The 25,293-nt window shown below is 53.1% G+C and overlaps 2 protein-coding genes, 2 long non-coding RNA genes, 1 other non-coding gene and 1 pseudogene across 12 annotated transcripts; 4 read left to right on the forward strand and 2 right to left on the reverse strand.

The window, feature by feature from the left end:
• Positions 1 to 1,708: 1,708 nt before the first annotated feature.
• Positions 1,709 to 3,345, reverse strand: LSM2 (LSM2 homolog, U6 small nuclear RNA and mRNA degradation associated). Of its 2 annotated transcripts, none has more exons than XM_055792563.1 (5): positions 3,245 to 3,345; positions 3,086 to 3,153; positions 2,827 to 2,857; positions 2,533 to 2,592; positions 1,709 to 2,014 (listed from the first exon to the last, which is right to left on the reverse strand). In XM_055792563.1, the coding sequence occupies exons 1-5, from the start codon at positions 3,245 to 3,247 to the stop codon at positions 1,940 to 1,942; spliced, it is 237 nt and encodes a 78-aa protein (XP_055648538.1). In that variant the 5' UTR covers positions 3,248 to 3,345; the 3' UTR covers positions 1,709 to 1,939. The 2 variants fall into 2 exon arrangements, with proteins under 2 accessions (XP_055648538.1, XP_055648537.1); XM_055792562.1 differs by having other exon boundaries at positions 1,709 to 2,065.
• A 52-nt stretch (positions 3,346 to 3,397) lies between these two features.
• LOC129782931 (uncharacterized) lies at positions 3,398 to 5,520 on the forward strand. The gene is made up of 3 exons (XR_008745033.1): positions 3,398 to 4,263; positions 4,774 to 4,860; positions 5,363 to 5,520. It is a non-coding gene; the product is annotated as an uncharacterized LOC129782931 (long non-coding RNA).
• A 1,520-nt stretch (positions 5,521 to 7,040) lies between these two features.
• Positions 7,041 to 25,148, reverse strand: LOC101912267 (zinc finger and SCAN domain-containing protein 2-like). 6 transcript variants are annotated; one of them, XM_055792502.1, is made up of 3 exons: positions 24,987 to 25,110; positions 8,701 to 9,504; positions 7,041 to 8,480 (listed from the first exon to the last, which is right to left on the reverse strand). In XM_055792502.1, exons 2-3 carry the CDS (start codon positions 9,500 to 9,502, stop codon positions 7,681 to 7,683), a joined length of 1,602 nt encoding a protein of 533 aa, XP_055648477.1. In that variant the 5' UTR covers positions 9,503 to 9,504; positions 24,987 to 25,110; the 3' UTR covers positions 7,041 to 7,680. The 6 variants fall into 6 exon arrangements, 4 of the variants coding, with proteins under 4 accessions (XP_055648477.1, XP_055648478.1, XP_055648476.1 ...); XM_055792503.1 differs by lacking the exon at positions 24,987 to 25,110 and adding an exon at positions 10,029 to 10,092 and having other exon boundaries at positions 7,041 to 8,477; XM_055792501.1 differs by lacking the exon at positions 24,987 to 25,110 and adding an exon at positions 10,029 to 10,092.
• On the forward strand, positions 10,103 to 14,233 carry LOC114011233 (uncharacterized). Of its 2 annotated transcripts, XR_008745035.1 has the most exons (3): positions 10,105 to 10,250; positions 13,522 to 13,709; positions 13,827 to 14,233. It is a non-coding gene; the product is annotated as an uncharacterized LOC114011233 (long non-coding RNA). The 2 variants fall into 2 exon arrangements; XR_003553091.2 differs by having other exon boundaries at positions 10,103 to 10,250; positions 13,522 to 14,233.
• On the forward strand, positions 14,839 to 21,795 carry LOC114011243 (zinc finger protein 501-like; annotated as a pseudogene).
• TRNAL-AAG (transfer RNA leucine (anticodon AAG)) lies at positions 23,651 to 23,733 on the forward strand. Its single transcript has one exon. It is a non-coding gene; the product is annotated as a tRNA-Leu (tRNA).
• Positions 25,149 to 25,293: the final 145 nt, after the last annotated feature.

Consider the following 25,293-nt stretch of genomic DNA (forward strand, 5'->3'; position numbering starts at 1 on the left):
CTTCTGCCAACTGGTTGCCAAATATTGATGGACTATTTTTGAACCCTAGAGGTAGCACCATCCAGGTAAGTTGTATTTTGCGTCCAGTGGTGGGGCTTTCTCATTCAAAGTTGGCTACTGCCTGCCTTTGTCTACAGGTATGCAGAAAAAAAGCATCCTTTAGATCAAGTACAATAAACCATTTATGCTTTTCCTTCAAGAATGTCAGCAATATATATGGGTTAGCCTCTGTTGGGTTGGTATCTTGAACAATCTGACCCATGGCTCTTAAATCCTGAACTAATCTATATTCCTTGCCATGTTGTTTTTTCACTGCTACTATCAGGGTGTTCATATTCTGATTCGCACTCTACAACCCATAATTCAAAAATGTTTGTTATTAATTCTTGCAATCCCTTTCAAGCCTCCCACTTTTAATAGGCTACTGGTTTTGTCCTAACAGTTTAGTTCCAGATTTTGGAACAGCTTTGCTGGTTTCACCAATTTAAACCAAGCTGGGATTCCACTAGCCTGTACCAAGGGTGTTACTGCATCCTCTGCATCTGCAGGAATCTGGTTTTTGTGTGTTCTGTAACATAAAAATTCTCGCTTCCACAGCTTTTGGTTCAGGTATTAGTGGTTGCACCTCTCTATTATAAGTTATCTGCACGTCTAATTTACACAATAAATCCCTTCCCATCAAGGGTATCAGACATGCAGGCATATATAAAAATTGGTAAAGTTGCCCATTGTTTCCATAGCTTAAAATTTAACGGCTGTAAAAAGGGCTGATTTGCTCACTTCCCTTAGTTTCATGGCTGAGGTTTTCTCTACAAGCATTAAGTACAGAGTAAGTGACTCCTCTATCAACTAGAAATTCTACCTCCTTGTTTCCCAGCCTTTGTGTAACCAGGGGTTCTACCAGGGTAGATTTCCCCAATCCCTTCCAGGTTTCATTGTCCTGTGTTCATCAGCTTGATGGCTGCAGGGCCAGTTCCAAGGTTCCAGCCTGAGTACATTCCCTTTTCCAGTGCCCCCTCTCTGCAGGTAAGACAGGGCTGCACAGAAGTGGGTCATTTTCCCCTGACCCCGCTTTTTTCCCACTCCTCAGTACCCCCATCCTGTGCCACCGTAGGTTCCCGCAGGAGCCCTTGTGGAAGCAGTGATCCATCTCCCCTCTTAGGTTTTCCCTTCAGAGGCGTCATGTCTCCTTTTCCTTTTCCCTGGCATTAAAAACAGTCCACGCTACCTCGAATGTCTTTCCCAAATCCCTTGAGTCCACCCCTTTTAACTTTTGAAGTTTCTTCTGTCTGGGACTGAGTCCCATAAAGATGGGAGCTAACTGAACAGACGCTTCTGGCTTTCCAGGGTCCAGATTACCCTGTTTCCTGGCAGTGACCTTTAAATGCTGCATGCAGGCAGATGGGGATTCATTGGTTCTTGTTCAGCCTCACAGAATGCAGACGGTTCACTTCCGGGACAGACCCAGAGCAAGGGCAAGGACTCTAGGGATGAACCTGGCACATCAAGGCTTGGGCTGCCTGGCTCCTGAGCTGAGGGAGCGGCCGCAGTGTGTTCTTGGCTCTACCAGAGACCCTCAGCCACAAATGCAAACACCTCAGCTCCCACAGGCAAGGCGCCAGGCGTTTGGGCCCCCCAACCCCTCCCAGCCCCCCAAGTCCCGTCCGCCACCCCACCCCCCTTCCCCCATTGAAAGGGAACTCAAGCATCTGGCACAGCGCAGGGGCCATTGGGTTTATTGAGTCCCCTAGACATGGATATCGGGGGCCAGGGGGATCCCGTGGGTCACTGCAGGTCCCATGTGGGTCCTGGGGGGTAGCATGGGTCCCTGTTGGGGTCCCTGTGGGTCACTAGGTGTCCTGTTGGGGTCCCTGGTGGGTACTGGGGGGGTCCCATGGGTCCCCATATGTGCTGTGGGTGACTGCAGGGGTTCCATGGGTCACTGCTTCTGCTGCAGGGCCTCCTTGCGTGCTGCATCCTGTAGCAGCTGCGTGTCCACCTCGTCAGCTGGCAGCTGGACGTAGCGCACCACCGAACCCCGGATGAAGCAGTTCTTCACCGACAGCTGTGCCCCGCGTCAGCATGCCCCATGGGGGGCCTGGACCCACATCTGACACACTTCCCCCACCCCCACCCCGACTCCAAGGGACTGCCCCAGACCCACATCCAACCCTCCCAGAGCCCCAGGGACCCTCCAGGACCCGTGTCAGACCCCGCAAGAACCCCCCAGACCTGTATCCAACCCCCAGGGACCCTCCAGAACCCACATCACACCCCGCAAGAACCCCCCAGACCTGTATCCAACCCCCAGGGACCCTCCAGAACCCACATCACACCCCCCAAGAACACCACCACCTCCAGACCCACATGGGACCCTCCCAGAATGCCCCAGACCCCCATATCCAAACCTCCAGGACCCTCAAGTCCAGGTAAGCCACCCCCAAGACCCACATCAGACCCACATCCGTGTCCAGGTGGGACCCCCGACCCCCCCCAAGTCTGCCCTCCACATGTGCGTTGGGGGGGCCATACCATGTGGGGGTACTTCTCAGGGTCAGTGACGCTGATGTCTGTCAGTTTGATATTCAGGTACTGGGAGGGCACAGGGAAGGGGGGGGCCGTCAGAGCCCCCACAGAACCCCTGACCCCATAGATATCCCACAGAGCCCCCCTCCCCCCAGTCGTCCCCCCCGGCCCCATAGGTGCCGCACAAAGCCCCATGCCCAACAGATCCAAAAGCCCCCCGGACGCCCCCCAGCCCCCTCTCCCTACCCCACAGAGCCCACTCAGCCCCACAGATGCCCCACAGCCCCCTGCCCCCCTCACCTGATCCACCGAGTGCAGAGTCCCGCAGATGCTGGAGAGAGAAATGGGGCTCATGGGGGGGGGGCTGGGGGGGTCCCGGGGGGGTTCATGGCGGGGAGTGGGTGGGAGGGGAGTCTAAAGGGGGGATCCATAGGGGGTCCATGGAGTGAATCCCTGGCGGGTCCGTGAGCCCCAGGGGGGATCCTGGGGGGGGGGGGGGTCTTTGGAGGAGCCCCTGGGGGCGACCCACGGGGTGAGGGGGTTCCGGGGGGGCCCTCACCTGAGGTCGTTCTTCAGCTCCACCACCACGTCCTTCCCCACCAGGGATTTAAAGAAGGAGTAGAACAGCTGGGGGGCAGACAGGGGGGTCAGAGGCCACGGGGGGGGTCGGGGCGGTCAGGGGACCCCGTATCACCCCCACCCCCCCTCCCGCTCTCACCATTGCGGCCGCCCGGAGCGCGCGCGCTGGACGCCTCGCCCCTTCCGCCGCGTGACCTCAATCCCGCCTACCCCGCCCGGAGACACCGCCGAGGCCCCGCCCACCCCGCGGGGGCAGCGGGACGGAAGTGACTCACCCGCCCTCGCGCTGGGCCAAAGGTCAAGGGGCGGGGCCAGGGGCAGCACTGTGCTGCGTGCCCCGTGTGCCCCCCCCGGCCGTCACATGGCCATCCATGTCCTCTCGTCGCCTTGTCCCCACATCCCCCTGTCTCTGGGCTCCCTGTTCCCACCTCCCACTGTCCCCACATTCCCATTTCATGTGCTCGTGTCCCACTAGCCCCACACCCCTGTGTCCGCGCATTGCCCTAGCCCCGCTGTCCCCACGTCCCCTCATCTCCTGTCCCATTCCTTCTAGCCCCACGTCCACGTGTCCCCTCGTTTCGCTGTCCCCATATCCCTATCCCATGTGCTCTGTGTCCCCGTCCCCACATCCCCGTCTCCACATCCACATGTCCCCGCATCCACATCCCACTGTCCTCGTGCCCCCACATCACCCTGTCCCCACATCCGCACATCCCCACTGTCCCCATGTCCCCCTAGTCCCACATCCCCCTGTCCCATGTCCTCCATGTCCCCTCGTCCCCCTGTCCCCACATCCCCATCCCGTATGCTCCGTGTCCCCCTAGCCCCACATCCGCATGTCCTCACATCCCCATGTCCCCCATCCCCAGATCCCCCTGTACCCTTATCGCTGTGTCCCCACAACCCCCTGTCCCCATGCCCCACAGGCACCCATGTCCCTACAGCCCATGTGTGTCCCGTGTCCCGTGTCCCCCATCCCTGTGTCGCCTCCCAGGCCACCACCACCCACGCTGGGCTGGGGCCGGGTGGGGACCGGGCAGACCGGCCGTGCAGCCCCATGACGACATTGTCACCTGTCACTGTCCCTGTCACCGTCCCCCCCATCCCTGGGGATTTAAGGGCAGTTCCGCAGCCCCACAGCACTGACAGGAGCGTGTGGTGAGTGGGGACATGGGGACGGGGATGGGGACATGGGGATGGGGACAGGGATGAGGGGACAGGAGGGGGACATGGGTACAAGGATGGGGATGTGGGGACACGGGGACAGGGATGGGGACACGGGGACAGGGATGCAGGGATGGGGGGCACAGGGACAGGGATGGGGGCTCAGGGACAGAAGAGGACATGGGGGGACAGGGACATGGAGGGGGACAGGCATGTGGGAAGAGGACAAGGATGAGTATGCAGGGACAGAGGTATTGGGATGCGAGTCGGGGGGGGACATGGGGGGAACAGGGATCTGGAGACAGGAGGAGGGAGGCACAGGGACAGGGATGGGGACGCCGGGACAGAAGAGACCATGGGGGGGACAGACACAGGGACAGGGATGTGGGGATAGGGACATGCTGGGGGGACATGTGGACACCGGGGTATGGAGAAGGGACGAGGGGGCTGGGGCCTGTTGGCCCACCCTGTGTGTCCCACCCTGACCCTGACCCCTGGCTCCAGGCAGGATGTGTGCGGGTGCCCAGTGTCTGCTGAACCTGCTGCGCTGGGCCTGGGGGGTCCTGCGGGGCCTCTTTGGGGGGCACAGCGGTAAGGAGCACCCCAGGGGCGTGTGGGGGGCACGGAACCCATGGGGAGTATGGGGACATGGGGTGGTATGGCACCCATGGAGGGGGGTATGGGTCCCATGGGGGGGGGCACCTGGGACCCACGCAGGGGGCACGGCACCCATGGGGGGGGCACAGGGACACGGGGGGATCGCAACACCCACCAGGGCCACCTGGGTCTGATGGCGGGGCACATGGAGGGTGCGCAGGACCCACAGGTGGGGGGTGGGGGGGCTGCAGGGAAGCTGGTTGTGGCGAGGAGGGGGTGACACCCATGTCCCCAGGGGGACAGTGGGGGTGTGGGCAGGGCCAGGACACCTGGGTCCCCGCTTCCTGCCCACACCAGCTGCCCGACCCGCCCAGCTGGGGGGGGGAGGGGTCAAAGGTCACCAATGATACACACCTCGCTGGGGGGCAGGGGTCAAAGGTCACCAATGGTACACACCTCCCTTCCCCCTGCCCCCCCCCCCCCCCCCCCCCCGCAGTGAGCCCCCCGCACCCACCAGCTGAGAGGACAACACTGGTTCCTGGCAAAGAGGACTGAGACCCCCAAACATCCTCCTGGACACCCCGAGGACCCTCAATACCGGCTCCCCAGACCCCCACCCCACTCCCCAGCTGAATAAATGACCTTGACACCGTGGCCATGTCTGTCTTTGGGGAGGGTCGATCTGTCTTTTTTTGGGAGGGGGTGTGTGTCTGTCTTTGCGGGGGGTTGAGACTCCACTCCGGGGATCCAGGCGTCTGCCCCCCACCTCCCTTTTCACCCCCCTTCCCCCCTCCGCCCCCCCACGGGGGTGGCCAGTAGGGGTGGGCACGCCCCACACCCCCACACGCTGTTCCCCTGAGCTAAGCGGTGCCCGCTGAGGATCCCCCCCACCACCACCCTCCCGTGCCTCAGTTTCCCCACAGTTTCGGTGGTAGTTGAGGGGACAGGGCAGGCAGGCAAGGGGTTACAGCCCCCCCGCGGGGGTCACCTCCCCAGACCTTATTTATGCGCCATTCGGGCACTGGCACTGCCCCCTCAGCCTGACAACAACGAGGAGCCTACGGACACAAGGGGTCCCCCCCACTACCCCCTCATCGGACACAGGGACCCCCTATGGACGCCTGGAGCCCCCCGCACCCCACCTTGGACACTCAGACAAAGGGAAACCCACCAGGCCTCGACCCCCTCCCACGACACCCTACTTTGGACACAGGGACCCCCATGCAACACCCCCAGACTCTCCCCACTGCCTGGAGCGCAAAGACCCCCTCACACGCCTCTCCCCTCACGGGACACAGGGACACCCCAAGCCCCTCTCACCAACCCCTTCGTGCCCCGTCACTGGGGTCCCGCCCAGAGACCCCTGGGCCCGGCAGCACCCGCAGCCCCATGGCGATTGGCGATGGAGAGGTACAGAGGGTCCCAGCAAGTGAGGGGTCCTTAGATGGAGGCAGGGGGTCTCGGACACCGGGGGGTCTTGGACATGGGCAAATCCCAGTAACACGGGGGTCCTGCTGGGGGTCCCCAACATGGAGGGGCACTGGCGGGAGGGGTGTGGGTGTGGCAGGGCTCCTGGAAAAAGGGGGTCCCGGGGGTGGGTGGGTCTCAGGTGGGGAGTGGGTGTCCGGACACAAGAGTGGTCTCAGACACAGGGAAGTGCCAGGGAGGGATCCCCAGGGCCAGACCACCCTGACCATGGCCCCTGAGCTCAGGACAGACATTCAGCCAGACCCCCCTGACTGTGACCCCTGACCCCAGGACAGAAGTTCAGCCAGAACTGGGTGGTTGAGGGGGGGGGCACCCCAAGGTCACCTGTGTTGCTGCCAAGACTGGTGCTGGACAAGGGTAAGAGGGGGCACAGGTGGGGCTGGAAGGGGCATGGGAGGAAATTAGGAGGCAAAGAAGCTGGACAAAGATATGGCAGGAACCTGGGGCTGGACAAAAAAAAAAAAAAAAAAAAAAAAAAAAGTTCTCAGGTTTTTCCACCCAAGAAATTCCCCTCCTCATCCCATCCCAATCCTCATCCTATCCTGCTCATCATCATCATCCCAATCTCCATCCCATCCTCATTCCATCCTAATCCTCATCCTTATCCCATCCCTATCCCACTTCCCAGCAGGACTTGGAGAGCTTCAACTCCCTCCGGGCACAGGAGCCATGCCAACACCCATGGATGCTCTTGGTGATTTTTATTAAATGTAAAAAACATGTAAAATGATCAAGGAAAAAGAAGGAAAGAAAAAAAAAACAGTGAGCCTTCCCCTCTGAGCACTGTTGAGGGCGTGGGACCTGGCTTCTGCCGGGGAGCAAGAGGAAAATTGCCCCCAGTGCCCAGGATTTCCAGAATTAGCCGTACCTGTGAGGTTTTGTCTCAGTCAGAGGATGGGAAGAGGAGAATGTTACTCAAATCTGCCTTTTTTTTTTTGGCCTAGAAATGCCCCAAAGAAAGGTGAGGAAGATGTGCCAGTGAATGTGATTCTTCTGCAACATCCTCGTTGGGTGGCCATGGCTTCTGTGGGAGGACTGGCATCCTGGGGCGGGATGGGGACAGCATGGCCATGGCAGTGAGGACCACATCGATGAAGACATGCTCTTTGCCTTGCAAAGCAGCTCAGACCCTTGGTCAAGATGAAAAATGTCCTCTCTCTGTGTGGAACTCTCTGAGGTTTCTCTTCAGCCCTTCTCCTGTCTCATGGAAGGAAAGCAAGATGGGTGTCCACCTCTGCGTCTGGACACCTCAGCCAGAACCTTGCAGCCTGTCTTCAGGTGGAGCAAGCAGGCACTGGTCTCAGCAGGTCCCAACCCTCCCACCTCCTAATCCATGTGCATCTTCATGTGGGACATCAAGGAGACCTTGGTCCTGTAGCAATTCCCACACTCAGAGCATCGGTACGGAGCTTCACCTGTGTGGGTCCTCTCATGTTCCAGGCATTTGGAGCTCATGGTGAAGCCCTTCCCACATACGTGGCATCTATAGGGTCTTTCCCCAGTGTGGATCCGCTGGTGGACGATCAGGTGGGAGGTGTTCGTGAAACTCAAGCCACACTCAGGGCATTTGTGGGGTCGCTCCCCGGTGTGGAGCTTCTTGTGGAGCTTGAGGTTGAACCTCCGTGTGAAGCTCTTCCCACACTCGGAGCAGAGGTGAGACTTCTCAGACTTGTGCGGGCCCTGGTGGAAGAGCTCCGCGCTTATCATGAATGTGCTGGGTTGCTCACTGGGCTTCTCCAGCTGGTGAATCTGCTGGTGGGACGTGAGGGCAGAGCAGTTGCTGAAGCTCTTCCCACAGTCAGGGCACTTGCGGGGCTGCTCCTGGGCATGAAGCTGCTGGTATTGGCTCAGGCTGTTCCTACAATCAAAGGTTTTCTGGAATTCATACACCCGCTCTTTGGCACAGACCGTCTCCTTGGGGTCCTCCAAGATGTCCTCATGAGGACACCACTGCTCCTGCCTCTCCTCGGGCCAAGACTCTGCTCTTGACTGCTCTTTTAGGACTTTGTCCTCCTCAAGAGCCCAACAGCCCCCACATTTCTCCATCCTCAAGCTGGATCTGTTTGGTTCTCCTTGCCAGGAGTCTCCAGGCTGGGGATTCTCCTCTTGGTAGCCACCATCACCTGCTGATAGACAAGAGGGCCAATATGTGACAGCCCCAACAGAAAACGGGGGGAGGAACAACTGTGGGGGATGTCTCCAGATGGAAAAATAGGGGCCTCCACACCCCGAGGACCTTCCTACCCCATGCCCGGCACAGCTTTAACCCAACACAACCCATGGATGTTTTCATGGATGGACCCAAACCAGGGGATGGAGCAAGGACCTAGAGTAAGTCAAGGTTACCTGGTGGGGCTGTGGTCCCACAGCTGCTCTGCTGGGTGTCCTGGGATGGAGGTGTTGGCTGGCTGACCTCCTTGCTGTGAGCCTTTTTATGGGCATTACAGCGGAAGTTTTGGGTGAAACCCTTCCCACAGATGGGACACTTGAAGGGCTTCTCGCCTGTATGGACTGTCTTGTGTCTGACCAGGTCAGAGCTCTTCCGGAAGCTTTTCCCACAATCCCGGCACTCATAGGGTCTCTCACCCGTATGGACCCGGCGATGCATGAGGAGATATTGCTGCCGGGCGAAGCTCTTCCCGCAGTCAGGACAGACATAGGGTTTCTCATTGGTGTGGACCACTTGGTGGGAGATGAGGTGGGAACTTTGGCTGAAGCTCTTCCCGCAATCCAAACACTTGTAGGGCTTCTCACCCCGATGGAGCATCTCGTGGATGAGCAATGGTGAGCCATCGTTGAAGCCCTTCCCACAGATGGAACACTTGTAGGGCCTCTCACCCGTGTGCAGGCGTTGGTGGCGGATGAGGTGGTTCCTCCAGTTGAAAATCCGGCCACATTCCTCGCACTTGTGGGGCTTCCTCTTGGATTTCGGTTTCGGCTGGGACTCACTCTCACTCAGATCATCGAGATTTCCATGGCTGGTGGCTTCTCCCCAGTGCTCCCCAGCTCTGTGTCCTTCCAGCCTCCAGTTCTGGCAGCCTTTGTCTCGTGTTGCCTCCTCATCGTCATCATCCGCTGCCCCTGTGTCTTGCTCCACCTTCACCTGGACCTTCTCGGGGTCCTCCTTCTCCTTGCTTGCCCACCCCATACCTGTGGGGACAATGTGGGGCGGGGGAGGAGGGTCATCAGTACCGTCACAGCCACTCTTCAACACCCAACACACGCCGGGGATAAAGAAGAGCTCTTATCCAACCTGCCCCATCGTGAGGCGGATGCCACCATGGGATGGATGGAACCGCAATGATGGAAGGCCTACCCCTATGGGGGGGGAGAGGGCACATCCCTAAGGAAAACCCTGGCTCTAGAGACCACTGGGCAGAAGGGACCTTCCCACCGTTTCACATTTCCCTGCCCATGCTGCTGCCCGACCCCCGCTGCCTGCACACAACCCACCCCCCAACAACCCACCCGCTCCACCTTAGCGCTTGCTTCTAAGGTGCCTTCAGCTTTGCGCCCACCCCCCAAAAAAAAGGGGTAAAAGGATTTTTCCACGCCAGGTGGGGGGGCTGCGCATTCACCACCACCACCACACCCCCTGCCGCGCTAGGGGGCATGCGGACCCCGGGTGCTGGGCGCCCCCCGCCCCAGCCCCGAGCCCACGGGCCGGTCCTCACCGCCCTGCGCAGCCCGGGGGGGTCCCCAGCGCTGCCACCGCCACCCCCTCCCACCGCCGGCACTTGTCCCAGCCCCTTCCTGTGTCTCCGCACAGGCAGCCGGGCTGCAACCGGCCCCGAGCCGCGGCGGGGGCCGGGGCCGAGCGGGGGGGTCTCCAGCTGAAGAGGGGAAGGTTGGAGCATCCCCCCTTCCTCGCTCTGCCCTCCACCCCCGGAACGAAGGTAGGCGGGATGCGGGGGGAGCAGTAGCAGCATCCCCCCACCCCGAGCAGAGCAGCAGCAGCCTCCGGGCGAGCTGCATCCCTGCATCCCCGGAGGGGCATCGTCCCCCAGGAAAGCGTCATCCCTGGGGGAGCATCAGCCCCGGGAGAACATCATCCCCCGGGAGAGCATCACCCCCTCCCCGGGCGTGCAGCATCCCTCGGGGAGCATCACCCCCGGGCGTGCAGCATCCCCAGAGGAGCATCACCCCCGGGCGTGCAGCATCCCCGGGGGAGCATCCCACAGCCAGAGTGGAGCATCTCCCACGGGCGCAGCGAGCCCACTGAGGATGCAGCCCACGGCTGGGTGTCTTGATCCATTTTTGGGTGTATAATCCCCCAGGAGAGCATCACCCCCGCCCCGGGCGTGCAGCGTCCCTGAGGGATCCCACTTGGGGTAAATCATCTTTGGTGCCTCCATCCCCAAAACACCCTTTGCTGGTCACATCTCCCATCCATGTCCTGCTGACAGGAGGCAGCCAGACCCCTAGGGAATCCCAGAAAAAAAATAATTGCTAAACCCAGGCAAAATAGAGATATTTTTTTTTTTTCTCCAGCCTGATGGAAATAAATTTGTCTCCTGGACAATAAACCCCAGAAGCAAAGCCACCACAAGCGAGGTATTTGAAGATTTAAGCGCAAGAACCTGAGAGTCTCACCCTGCACCTGTGCATCAGACCTATGTTTTGGTGTAAAATCAGGGGGAAATGGTCTAATCCAAAGGGGGGAGCACAGGTTCTTCTGCCTCTCAGTTGAGGAGTCTCGCTTTCTTTTCTAGAGCCCAGGTATTTCCTTGGCTGCCAACCATGAGCAGGGCAGGTTTGGGGCTCAGGCAGGTATCCCCCACTTTGTGGAAGGAAACTGGTTTGTGGTTTTGGTTTTTTTTTTACCTTTTAACTCAAGTATTTCGTATTTCAAATGGATGTGCTGGAACCCACCTGCAGGCCTGCAGTTACTGTTGAGGATCCTCAATTCTTATGGAAATATCCTTCTCATCTCTGTTAACCCCATCCTCCTCAACAGGAAGATGAAATCTAAGTATGTAGGAAAAGCTTTTAATAACACATAAAAACGTTTCAATAGCTGTGAAGCCATCGTGTAAAGATAAATTGTAAAATCTTTCATATTATTGCTGCCTGAGAAAATGTAATTTCACTTTATAATAAAGGTCTGAAGTAGATGATTAAGTCTTTTGAAGTTATTTTAGGGAATGCTTTTTTTCTGCCTAGTTAATTGCTGAAAAGAATGCGCTTAGGAGGGATAAATAATAAAACAGAATATTCCATCAGCTTTCAAACTTGATTCCCAAGTTGTGTTAAATCCCATTCCAGCCTTGGCTGCAGAAGAGGATTCTCATGGTCAAGTGCAGATTTCTGTTGCAGGGAAAATAAACCTGCTGCCTCTATAAATTGAAAGAATCGAGACTTTTTTTCCCTCTTCAGGACTTAGAAACCTCCTTCCATCCCTATTTATTTCTCCTTCCATCCCTATTTCTCTCTCCATCTCCATGCTCGTTCGTTCTTGGCTCCATCTCCTACTAGAGGGACAAATCCCTGCATGTCAGGAGAGGGGCAGTGGGGACAGGCCAAAATATAGCTATTTGGGCAAATAATTTTATATATATTGGAAATGGGAGAGGGTAAATGGATGGAGGGGAGTAATTAAATTTATAGGTTTATCTCCAGATTTGTTTTTCCCAGCCATGTCAGGTGAATACTTTTGTGCCAAGGGGATGAGATTAAGGTTAGTTTGGGGAGAGGAGGGTTTGTCTTTGGGGTAGGGGCTGCATCTGGGACTCATTTTGAGGTAAAAGCAGCTTTTTTTTTTTTTTCTTTTGAGGAGCAGAAGGATATCACATTTGATTGCTGTTGCAATGATGTTTTCCTACCATCCTGGCTGGGAGGAAAGGGGTTAAGGCCATTCCCTCCCGGAGGGACTACTGGGAGGGTTAATGGGGCTCTTGCTTTGCACAATGGGCAGGAATATCCCAGATGGATGGCAGATTTACCCCCTGTGGGGTAATGACCCCCACCAAGAGGGGGTAGAAACCGCCTGTGATCCCAACCCCACAACTCTTGAGGTGTTGGGGTCCCTGGGATGCTTTGGGGATTTGGCAGAGACATCACCACCTGCCAAAAAAAAAAGAAAAAAAAAAATCCCAGGGGGTTGATCATCCCAGGTTTTCTTCCCAATAAATCATTCAGCTCCATCAACCCTGTTCTAGGGGGTGGGCATGTTCATTTTGGGAGCTGGGGAAGGGATTTTAGGGGTGCAGATGCTCTGCAGCCGCAACTTCTCACCCTGATGCAGGTAAACATCCCTGTCCCCCCTGCTGCTTGTCCTTAAATTGCAACCAAAGCAAGGGGATTAAGCCTCTGCGAACATGGGAGTGTGGGTTTATCTCATGGGGGAGTATCATGGTTTGGAGACCCCGTGCGACGCAACGCATCCCATGGCCCATCCTGAAATAGTCAAACCCCAGCTCTGGTAGGTGGGAGAGGGGTTTCTCTGCTGCTTTACTACTAATTAATTAATAGTCATCAGGGAAGGGATGTAGTTATGAGGATTTTCCTTGTGCATTGGGTGAAGATCTCACCCCAGCATCTTGTGATGATGATGAATATGCTGATAAATAATGTTAAATAAGAGTTACAGTGTCTGTAAGGGCCTCCTTAAGGAATTAAATTAACCTTATTTAAAGGTAATCAAGATGCTTGTTGCTCTGGGGTAGTTGATGGTGGAAAATAATCTAACCAGGAGGGATTTTGTACACTTTACCTTAACTGGAGGCGGGGTGGGGAAGAGCAGGTGCAGATCCCTCCCCTTGGCCCTGGAATAAGCCTCTGGAGACTTTCCAGCTGAATGGCTGAATTAGGGATGCATCAGATGGGTGATCTTGGGAAGAAAGGGTAGTTGGCACCTGCAGGGTGGTCCTGGATACCAGGGGTGATAAGGTGGATACATTTGTTTTCCTCCCCTCAGGGAAAAGGAGGAGGTTTTCCAGCAAGATACAGGAGAAGGGACATCTTACAGAGCTCAGATTTCCTTTTTGGTTTTGACTCCTATTCTCTGGGTGTTTATTCCTTTAGGCGGACCCATCCTGGGTCATCTCTCATGGCCTACACCCTGATGAGGAGGGTCTTGCTTCATCATGTCCCATCTCTAGCCTCCCAAACCAGTTCCCCTCTTCCCTGTGGCTTTGATTTCCGTGTTGACTGGTCCTGTTTCCCCAGGGATGAGCATCTCCAGGGCAGGCTCTTGCACCATCAGCTCTCCACCTGTGGATATGAGGAGATGATGAGTGGAGCAATGTGGCATGGATTGACATTCCCACGCATGAGAACCTGGTTATGCATAGACTCCATCTCCCATGCTTTTAGCAAGAAGTGTCTCTATCGGGATGTGTTCTCCACAAATGAAGGTCTCCAGCCCTGTTACAGAGATGATAATGCCTCAAACCATCCCAGAGAAGGACAGGATGGAGTTGGGTCTGATTTTCAGTCCTGGGAAGTCTTATTCTGCTTTGCTCCTCTTTCAGGTTTACCTCCTCCATCACCTCAAACACAGAGCTGCTCCTGGCTTTTCTCCTCCCTCATCCCACCAGGGATGGCTTGGTGGTTAGACGGTCCTTTGTGGACTCTTTTTGATCCAGGAGGCCAACCTAAAGACATATAATGAGTGCAGTCGTGATGCCATAATGATCTAAGGTCTGGATGGGGGAGAAATGTTCCATAAATAGTTACAGCTGGAAAAGGATGAGGAGAAACCAATCTGGACCATGGGCAACGAATCCAAACCACTTTATTTGGGTAAATAAATTTATTCAATTAGTAAAGGGTGGGCTTTGAAAATTAAACAGAGGTGTTCTTTTCTAATTTGATTTTGGGGTAAATAATGGAAAAGCTTCTCATATGGTGAATAAAGAATTTATTGACATGAATGTAGGATGATGAAAAGTTATTTATTATTTTGTTATATACTTAAGTTTATATATTACATATTTAATATTACTTTTATTATTGTATTAGAATCTTAGGTTTTATAATTAATTATATCCTTATATTTCAATTATGCTTGTATGATATATTAATATTTATTATTACATTATTGGATTCTTATAGTGTCATATTATTATTTGTTAGTCTTTCTGCGGCTGCAATACTTTTATGCAGTTTGAGGTGGATGAGGTCTGATTAAGCCTCTAAGGAACATACATGTCTGATTAAGCCTCTATCTAAGGAACATACATGTCTCGAGAAATATATTTTTTCTAAGCTGTTTTCTTCATTGTTGGAAGTGCATGGGGATGTTTTGTTCCTAAATTTGAGTGAAAATCTAAAGATCGGCCCCTTTTTTTTTTTTCAGGTGGTGGGGGAGGAAATGGAGCTGGGGGGGAAACCACAGCTCCCATTCATCAAAGGGGATAAAGAAATTACCGCATTTCCCGATGACAAACATTTGTCGGGGATTTTCTTTCTTTTTTCAGGGAAAAAAAGGGTAGGCCCTGCTGAAGAAGGTGTTAAAAAAGGGGGGGGGGGGGGGGGGGCGGGGGCGGGCGGGTGAAGGAAGATCCCAAATAACCCTTTAACTCCACAATGCAATTTAAAATCTCCCTCTGCAGACCTAAATTTCATTTTTTTCAACCAACTTTCAGCAATGTGCATTTATTTTCTTGGAGAAAAGATTTGGAGCAGAACAGTTACACATTTTTTAAAGATTTTTTTTTTTTCTTGCATGGAATAAATAAATTTCCTTTGGTAATTTCTTTAGGGAGTTTTTGCTGCTTGGAGCTGCATCACATCCCATCCTGCACTGCGAATCCCAGGTGAAATAAAAATTCGCTGTAAACCCAAAATTTTGGTTTTTTCCTCCACAATTTCTTTGGATCCTGCACTGAGTATCCCACAGGGACATGAAAAAATTGCTTGAGAAACAGATTATTTTGTTTTCAATTTCTTTTCTTTTCTTTGGATATTTTCATTGTCAGAACAGAAGTGTGGGAACAAAACCCCATTTTAGATTTAAAATAACTGCAATCTATCCCCAGGCTGACACTTTTTTTTTTTTTAGCTGCAAAATAATATTTTCTCAATTTTTATTTCTTCCCTCCTTGGCCACGGGTGGATTTTGGGCTCGAATTGGGTTTCTTAGCCCCAGATTTCTTATTTCTGAAGAGAAACTTCAGGCGCTGCAGTTACAAAAGAAGAAAAAAGGGAGAGGAGAAAAAAAAAAGGAAAAAAGTAGGGAAAAAAGGGGGAGAAAGGGAAAAAAGAAAAAGGGGGAAGGAAACAGGAAAAAAAGATAAAAGGGGAAAAGGAAGAATTAAAAAAAGAGAAAGTTAAAAGAGAAAAAGGGGAGAAAGGGAAAAAAGGAAAAACACAGGAAAAAGAGCGGGGGGGGGGGGGAAGGAAAAGAAAAAGGAAAAAAGGTAAAAGAGGAGCAAAAAGGTGGAAAAAAGCGAAAAAAAAGTTAGAAAGAGGAGCCAAAAAAGGGAGAAAAGGATAAAGGGGGGGGGGAAGGAAAAAAAGGGCCAAAAGGACAAAAGCGGGGAATAGGTGGAAAAGGCGTTTTTCTCCCTAAAAGGGGTGCCGGGGGGGCGCGGGCCGACTCCATCCCCGCCCACCCCGCGGTGCCGGGGTTGGCTCGGGCCGACCCTCCCCGCCCGCGGGAGGCAGCGGCGGGCGCGCAGGTACCGCCGGGGATGCGCAGGGCCAGGGATCTCCGCGGGGCACCGGCCATGGCCGCGCTGGAGCCGGCCCAGAGGGCTGGGATCTCGCACGGGGCGGGGGCTGCTCACCTTCCACTGCTTTTTTAAAGTAGTTTTGTAGAATTTATTTCTCACTTTGCTTTTTGAAATTTTTTCTTGCTTTGTTTGAGTTTAATGGCTTACTTTGTGTTTTTTAAAATTTTATTTCTTACTTTGGTTTTTAGTTTTTAATTTCTTACATTAGTTTTTAAAATTTTATTTATTTGGCTTATTTGTATGGGGGTTTGTGTCTGTGTTTTCTGTTTATTTCTTTGTTCTTCCTAATTTCTTTGTTTTTTAATGAGTTTTTTATTTTATTACTTTATTTTTATGTCTTTTTTAGTTTATTTCTTACTTTTTATGTCTGTGGTTTTAAAGATTGTATTTCTTTGGGGGGGTTATGTGTTTCTTTTGGGGTTTTTTATTTTATTTCTTTGGTTTTTATGTTATCTCTTACTTTTTATTTCTTTCTAAATTTTTATTTCTTTTGTAAGATTTTCTTTCTTACCTTGCTTTCTTTAGTTCCTACTTGATTTTTTTTATTTTAGTTCTTCGGTTTTTTTAAAAAAATATTTAGTTCTTACTGTTTTTTTGATCTTTAATTCTTCATTTTTACTTTGTGATTCTTTGTTTCTCTGTGATTTTCTTATTTTGGTTCTTTGTGTTTGGGTTTTTTTTTAATTTGGGTTCTTTTATATTTTGGGGTTTGGGGTCTTTTTTTAAAATTTTGGTTCTTACTTTATTTTAGATTTTTGGTTTTTAAAACGTAGCTGCTTTGTTGCCCATTTAATTCCTTTCACACAAACACACACAACCCTCCCAGGTGCCCGAGGCTCTCCAGGAGGTGACTGTCACCACCACTGGGAAGCCGTGGCCATTCTCCAACCAACCCCCTGCCCTCCCAGCAGGTAAGGACGTCATCCCCCACCCATAGTTTCTGGGACATCATGGTGGTCTGCCCCGTAGCTCTTCATGGGCCGTGGGGCAGGAGGACCCCTCCAGCCCCTCTCCCAGCACTGGCGTTCCCTGCGTGCCTTTTCCAGGAGCTCCTGCTTTCAACCAACAAGACTCCTTTTAAAAGAAACTAATCTTTTTCTCCTCATTTCTCATGTTTCAGAGGTCGTGTGTCTCTATCAGAGAGTCATGGTGGGCTTCCAGGTTTCATGCCACTTCACATGCCCAAGATAATTGCTTGTGTTTGCTCTTCCCACCTCAGTTCCTGGGATAAATGTAATTTTTCCCCAGGATATGATGTATATGAACACCAGTGAAAGGGAAGGTAATGCTAGTGGTCATGGGAGTGGTGGGACCAACCTTAAATCCTGTCAGGTTTTCCTTGTTCTGCCCTGGGAGGCAACTCATGGAGCTTTCTTGACTTTTTCAGTGCTTTGATGCTCTATAATTAGGTGGTTTTAATTAATACTGTCCAAGAAATTTAGCTGAGAACTTAGTTTAAATGCCCAAGCCTTGTCTTCATCCTCAACAGGAGATGAACGAGATCACGGGGTACTCTCCTCAACACCCACGTCCCTCAAGACACCCACTGAGGTGCTCCAAGCATCCCAGCCTGGGCAGATGGATGCTCTTCTCCCACCTACGCCACGAGTAAAACTGCCAGTAATTAGTTAAAATACAGGAGGCAACTTGATAGAGGGATGTCTGGCTGGGAGGTGGGGCTCGGCAGCTCCTTCAGGCTCACAGTGCCCTCTCCTGATGGCTGCTGCCCATCTGAAAAGGGACATCCACGGGGATGGAGAACTACCCAGGTCTCCTCCAGCCCTGAGATGGTGAGTTGTGGATCCAGGAGGGGAGCAGGCAAGATGGAACGTTGACTCTCCAGTTGAGTTTTTAGGGTGCTTCGGTGGGGGGGGAATGCTTTGGGGGGTCTGGTTCATACAACTTTGAGTGGCTTGATCATAAGATGAATTTATATCAACTTAATCTCACTGTACCACAGGTTTCCCATTTTTTTAATGGTCCTTCTTGCTCTTTTCTAATCTGATTTAATTCTGGGTCTGGGTAGCACCAGTATTTAAACCTTTTCAGCTTAACCTTTCAGGTTAGTGCTGATTTCCTAGAGGATGCCTGTGAGAAGACCATGCCATCCTCGGGCATGCTGCACCACTCCATCTAAGAAATAATTAATGCCAACGATTCAGCCTTGAAGGGCACTAATAAAAGTCGTGCTTTGACACGCAGCCTCGGTCCTTGAGCATAATCTCCTCCTTCACATGCTCCTTCTCCAACATCCTGCTCTTGGAGTAGATGTTCCAATGGACCCAAGTGTCTGATTTACCAGGTTGCAACCCCTTAATTTGAGAGCATGGCTTGTGCACTGTGCCCCGAACTAAGATTTTTCTGAAAGTAAAATCAGGGAGCAGGTCACTTGGGCCAGACACATCCAAGCTGTACAGTTGGCATGTGTGGTTTTACTTCTCAGTTTTTCCAGCCTTCCTTTTTTTCCTCCTGCTCCATATTCCCCGAGTCTTTCCAGATGGACAATCTCTGCCTTTCTCAAATGCTCCTCATCTCACTGGGCTTTTCTGTCTTCTCAAAGTGGTCTTGGGGCTGATTCCTCTCTGGTTCAAGCCACTTATTGCCTGGGATGACTTCTCCATCACCTGGAAAGCTCCTGTAGATACCCTCAGGAAACCCTGCTAGGACTTCCCTCCTCAGGAGACCTGAGCACCTGGATTTTCTTTCTCTTTTTGAAGAGGGATGAGTTTTGAGGTCACACCTCTGTCTCCTGTGATGAAGCATCACAGACTGGTCATTATCTACCCAGTAATCCAACACTGTCTACCTGAGCAGGCTTCCCCATGTATAATAAGCCTGACCTGCTCGCTCAGCTGAAGCAAGAGGAGGAGGCTTGGATCCCCGACATACAGAGCTCAGAGGAGGAGGAACAACTGGTGAGACCCCTCTTGAGGTTACAGACAAGGAGAAAGAAATGGTGGAGAAGCTGCCAAGACTCTGGGAGCTCCTCTGGCTCCAACTTCTCTCACTCAGGTAAGGGACTTGTTTTACACCCCAAAATGGAGATGCCAGTCATAGCTCCTTGCCTCCACCAAGCAAGGTGCTACTGCAAACTGGTGTGACTGGGAGGAGGGTGGTTCAGGGCTGCAAGGACACATTTGGGCATCAGCAGCCAGAGGTAACAAAACGCTTCTCCTGGCAGGAGGGTGCTGTTTCTTGTGGATCCAGGTAGGACTGAGGGATGAAATCAGTCACTTTTTTGGGTCCTTCTCTCCAGCCCTCCTCATGCTCCCTCCCCAGCACATTCAGGGTGGAGGCAGAGGTGGATTCCCTTTCATTTTTGGGTTGTTTGGGTTTGTTGTTTTTTTTTTTTTCCCTTGGCAGCCAATGGATGGACTAGTGAGACAGAGGAGAGTTCCCAGGAGGAAGACAAAGAGCTGCAGGGTGGCTTGGTGAGGAAACCCAAAGGTGACATCTCCCTGGGCTACAAGTACCACAAGAGCAACTCGCGAAGGAGATCTGCTTCTTCCAGCCACAATGAGAGAAAACCCAACACCAAGAGCCCCTCAGGAAGACAGCTGGGGCACCACAAGCACGCTTGCAGCAAGTGTGGGAAGAACTTCAGCCGTAGTTCGTCCCTCAGCCGGCATCAAAAGGGTCCATGTGGGGGAGAAACCTTTCACCTGCTCCAACTGCAGGAGAAGTTTCACGTGCAGCTCCACACTAAAGGACCATCAGAAGACCCCCTGCCAGGAGAAACCCTACAAATGCCCCAGCTGCGAGAAACACTTTGTTTCTGCCAAGTCTCTTGGAAAACATCGCAAGCTCCACCTGGAGAATGGGCTGCACCGGTGCTCTGACTGTGGGAAAAATCTCACTTCCAACTCAACTCTTATCATCCACCGGAGGATACACACCGGGGAGAGACCCTACAAGTGCCCTGACTGTGGGAAAACCTTCATGGCCAACAAATCCCTCAACAAGCATCGCAAGATACACACAGAAGATGCAGTCTTCATCTGTCCAGACTGCTGGGAAGAAACTCAATTCCAAGTCCACTCTCATCATCCACCAGAGGATACACACTGGGGAGAGACCCCTATGAATGCCCCCGACTGTGGGAAAAGCTTCATGGCCAACAAATCCCCTCAACAAGCATCGCAAGACTCATACAGAGGAGAGGATCTATAAGTGTCCTGAGTGTGGGGAAACCTTCCCCAAACACTCAGTCTTCATAGCCCCATCTCAGTACCCCACAGGGACAACAAGCCTGGCTATGTGTGCTCCGACTGTGGTGAAGCCTTCTTTGAAAGCTCAGCTCTAAAACAACACCGGAGGAAAAACACTTGGTAAAAGAAACCCTACCAGTGCTCTGACTGTGGGATCAGCTTCACTGTCCAGTCGGCCCCTCCTCCTCCATCAGAAGAGCCATGTAGGACCTAGGCCCTATGTCTGCTCCGACTGTGGGAAAGCTTTTCGAGAGAACACCACACTCCGTAGGCACCAGCGTATTCATACGGGTGAGAAACCCTACCACTGTTCTTACTGTGAGAAGAGCTTTCGGGCCAGGTCCACCCTCATCATCCACCAAAGGATCCACACCGGAGAGAAACCTTATAAATGCACCAAATGCACCAAGTGCTTCGTGTCCAGCTCTTCCCTCATGAAGCATCTGCAGACGCATCTCCGCAAGGAGCTGCTGGTGAGTCCGAATCAATGACTTGTTTTTCCCAATCTCTTCAAGGAGCCTTAGGGGTGCCCACCTCAGCGATGGATGGATGGACGGGTGTATACCCCTTCCCACAGCTCATCCATCCCAGAAATGCATTTCAGCATAATTTTCACACCCTTCTTCCACACACGTTTAGTGGCAGTGGGTGTTCTCTGGACCAGGCATGCAGCAGTGGGTTGAGGCACAGCGCTGGGCTGCTCAGTCCCCAACCCCTGGGCTGGCTGCAGGGACGTAGATGCCTGATGGTATGGAGCCTGGGGTTTAGGGACCACTTGACATGGCTCACACATTAGGAACCTGCTGGAGTAGAAATCTAGGGTCCTCCTATAAAGGCTAAAAAGCCTCTTTTTGGCCTCCCACCTTCAAAGACATTTAAATATGTTAAGAAAAGGCCCCACCCTGAAAGCGAGGGGTCGCCATACCCAGAAGGTTTGGTCTGTTTGGATCATTGCTTTTGTCGGATAGAGCATTTTCCAAAAACACAGTTTCTTCCCCAATTTCCCCCTTGTGCTCACTGTCTCTCACCTGACTTTTCTACTGCCACCTTCAAAATACACCACAATGTGAATTTGGCCTGGCTGTGACACGTTGTTTGTGGGTACCTGCTTTCAAATGAGGTACATTAAAGTGGAACTGGGTTTCAGGGAGTGCAGGACCATAATTTGACTGCTCAGTTGGGAAACTGGAGGCAGGGGTGAGGGACCCCCCTGCATGTTCCCTGCTCCCCACATCTCCAGGTGGTCCTGGCACTGTCCTGAGCACGTAAGATGCTCTCAGCTGGCAAAAAGATGAGCTGCACTGGAGGCTGAGCATGCACAAGGGGTACGTGCATGGGGGCATCGTCCTGGGGAGCCACCTGCACGCCAGCCAAAAGCTGGAGAACCTGGTGGAGCTGGGACTGGAGGGCTGGAGGCCCCTGACAGTGGAGCTGGAGGGGATGTGCCTGCAGGTGGGGTGGCCTTGGGGTGTTCCTGCATGTGGGGAGGGCTGTGATGGGCCCGAATTCCCATGTATCCCTGCATCAAGGGCACGTTGGGTTTGCAGGATGGTGGGGATGGGGTCTGGGATGGCTTCTGCACTGCTGTGGGTCCCACCGTGTGGGGACCAGGCCACTGAGTCTGTTGTGCTTCCCTTCTCCAGGACATCAGGAGCACCATGAGTGAGTACGTCCCATCCTGGGCACCCTTACTGTGGGATGCCATGGGTGGGCTCCCGGGGAGGTCTTAAAGGGACCCCAAGGTGGGCAGAGGCAGGGTGGTAGGCACCGCGCTGTGGGGATTGGGCGAGGGGGGGTTTGGGGAAGGTGGGATCTGCTGCGTGGGGTGGTGTGACAACCACCCATCGTGGTGCCCTGGAGTGTTGCAACCCCACCATTGGCAGAGCTCAAAATGAGTTCCCCTAAAATCCTCTGGAGCCAGAAGAACATGGAGGAAGTGAGGAAGACTGGGGCAGAGGCAAGAGATGGATCTGGGTTTGTTTTTTTTTTGGATCCTTCCCCTGGATGTCAGTGGGAAGAGTGGCTGGGTCCAACATTCCACCGGGATTCAGCATGCCAGTGCTGGTCTGGTACTGGGCTGCCCAGAAGTGGTCAGAGCTCTCCAGATGTGGCCTCACCCCTCCACACACTCCAGATATGGCAACACGCAACATCCAAGATGTCACCTCAACCCAGGTCACTCCAGATGTGGCATGACATTGTGCTCTAGATGTATCCTGCGAAGCTCCAGATGTGCTTTCACCTGTATGGTGCTCCAGATGTGCTTCCACTCATCTGGACCAGGTAAGGGTTGCAGATGCACAACCATTTGTGCGGATGTCCCCATCAAGGTAGTTTCGTGTTGTCTCGCAGGATTTTGGACGAGCGTGGCACATGGTGCTGGGCATCACATAGCATCAATATACCCTAACTGTGACCACCTTCTCTTCCTTCCAGTGGACTTGACCTTGGACCCAGCCTCTGTTTATCCCAGCTTCCTCCTGTATGAGAACGAGTGGAGATCTACCTGGATTGCAAAGGTGGATAAATGAACTTCTGCAATGCCACCGACCAGACCCACCTCTACACCAACAGTGGGGCCTCCGCTGGCATCCTGTGATCCTTCTTCATCCTTGGCTTGACCCAGGGAGGGAGCGATGCTGAGCCCCCCATGGTCTGCCTAGCCATGGAGTGGGGATGAGGGCAGCCAGCTGCCTGTCCCCACCTGCAAATCCAAATCCAAATCCAAGTCCATCGTTGGGGGAATTTGAGGGTTAGAGCAATTGTATATCCCCAAAAAGGATGACAGCTGGACCACTGCAGAAAATAATGGCTTTTTCCCCCTGGGAGTGTCAATGGAATTTTGATTCACCTGTATTTGAGGAAAAAAAAAAAACCCAACCCATGGGTGTTTGGGATAAATTTTCTACAAACATCCACTATCCTTTCTTTGGAAATGCCAGAGTTTTTATTGATTAAAAAAAAAAAAAAAACAACAACAAAAAAAAAAGGCTGCCAGGGTTTGTGTAAGTTGCAGCAGTGAAGCTGGGCAGAAAACTGGGGACAAGACCAAAACCAGGAGGTTCTGGGCATCTGGGAACTGTCCCCAAGCTCCCTTGTTCGTGTTACCTAGCCAGAGCTCTGTCCTTTGGCTTCCAAAGGGACAAGGAGCTGAGCGGGACCCCCCAGGGTGGCAGGACAGGGCTGAGACCCCATTTCCCAACTCGCTTTAAAACCCCCCATTACGAATTTTGCAGAATTCCCGATTTCTTTTCGTATTATTTCCATAATGAACCCAAGGATAGCGTGACCCCCAGGGTGGCAGGAAAGGGCTGAGAACTCATTCCCATCTCACAACCCCCTAAGAATTTTGTGGGATTCACCAATTTTTGTCTTCCTGTTTCATGTAATGAGTTGAACTTTTTCCAGCAGGGTAGTGTGGCCGAGCGGTCCTAAGGCGCTGGATTAAGGCTCCAGTCTCTTCGGGGGCGTGGGTTCGAATCCCACCGCTGCCAGATGCTTTTTTGGGCTCCACAGGGAGCACAGCTGCAGCACGGGGTGGTGCCACATCTGCAGAGGCCTGTGTGTGGAGGGGGGAGGCTGACATCTGGAGGGAGTACTGTATGCTAGTTTGGGGGCTTTCCCAGTACCAGAGAGGCACCGGTGTGCTGGGGCCTTCCCCTCTTTGCTCCCCCCACGTTCATTCTTCTGGCTCCAGAGGATTTTAGGGGAACTCATTTTGAGCTCTGCCAATGGTGGGGTGCAACACTCCAGGGCACCACGATGGGTGGTTGTCACACCACCCCCACGCAGCAGATCCCACCTTCCCCAAACCCCCCTCGCCCATCCCCACAGCGCGGTGCCTACCACCCTGCCTCTGCCCACCTTGGGGTCCCTTTAAGACCTCCCCGGGAGCCCACCCATGGCATCCCACAGTAAGGGTGCCCAGGATGGGACGTACTCACTCATGGTGCTCCTGATGTCCTGGAGAAGGGAAGCACAACAGACTCAGTGCCTGGTCCCACACGGTGGGACCCACAGCAGTGCAGAAGCCATCCCAGACCCCATCCCCACCATCCTGCAAACCCAACGTGCCCTTGATGCAGGGATACATGGGAATTCGGGCCCATCACAGCCCTCCCCACATGCAGGAACACCCCAAGGCCACCCCACCTGCAGGGCACATCCCCTCCAGCTCCACCGTCAGGGGCCTCCAGCCCTCCAGTCCCAGCTCCACCAGGTTCTCCAGCTTTTGGCTGGCGTGCAGGTGGCTCCCCAGGACGATGCCCCCATGCACGTACCCCTTGTGCATGCTCAGCCTCCAGTGCAGCTCATCTTTTTGCCAGCTGAGAGCACCTTACGTGCTCAGGACAGTGCCAGGACCACCTGGAGATGTGGGGAGCAGGGAACATGCAGGGGGGTCCCCTGCAATGGGAGCAGCCATAAAGACAACATGGTTATAATGGGGAAAAACACTGACAGGAGATGTCTGCTGGTTCAGGAGCCCTGAGGCATTTTTGATAAGCACAGGCAGGAGCCTGGGTCATCCTAAATAAGTGCAAAACAAAGCAAGTGCTATAAAAAACTGGCCTCTGGAGAGAGCAGAAGCCAACAGCAGCCATGTCCTGCACACACATATTTAGACGTAATGCTTTTGGTCCTGCCTCTCCTCGATGGCATGCCTCTGGGAGAGGAGTTACAGAAATCTACTCATTACCAGCCCAGTCGGTGGACTGCACGCTGGGAATCGAGCAAGCTACCACTGTACCTTGATCCAAGCCTCAGGGTCTGGGACAGGGATCTTCATCACTTCCAGAAAACCAAGGGTCCCGGAGAAAGCCCATACGGTTTATCCGTGAACAAAAGCCCTGTTGCACGGCACACACCCCCCACGCTGCAGCAAGGAAGAGGAAGAAGCCTTTACCATGTTTCCACCCCCCACCCCCTCTTACCCCCCAATTTATTTTTTAAAATTTTTTCAGGCTTCCGTCTTGACGGTCCTCATTTCCTCTCACATCTGCCACCAAGGGATGGAGATCAGCCAGGCATGAAGGGAGCTGGTAAATAAACACAGG

The sequence above is a fragment of the Falco peregrinus genome, chromosome 21 (assembly GCF_023634155.1).
Source record: "Falco peregrinus isolate bFalPer1 chromosome 21, bFalPer1.pri, whole genome shotgun sequence".
Classification (NCBI taxonomy): Eukaryota; Metazoa; Chordata; class Aves; order Falconiformes; family Falconidae; genus Falco; species Falco peregrinus.

Bases quoted from the DNA above. Each gene is read 5' to 3' on its own strand.
- LSM2 (XM_055792562.1), bottom strand. The intron at 2,593-2,826 runs GTGAGGGGGGCA...GTGCCCTCCCAG, and splicing joins CTCTGCACTCGGTGGATCAG to TACCTGAATATCAAACTGAC. The intron at 2,066-2,532 runs GTATGGCCCCCC...CGCGGGGCACAG, and splicing joins CTGAGAAGTACCCCCACATG to CTGTCGGTGAAGAACTGCTT.
- LOC101912267 (XM_055792502.1), bottom strand. From the start codon at position 9,502: ATGGGGTGGGCAAGCAAGGAGAAGGAGGACCCCGAGAAGGTCCAGGTG. The intron at 8,481-8,700 runs GTAACCTTGACT...CTTGTCTATCAG, and splicing joins TGGGACCACAGCCCCACCAG to CAGGTGATGGTGGCTACCAA.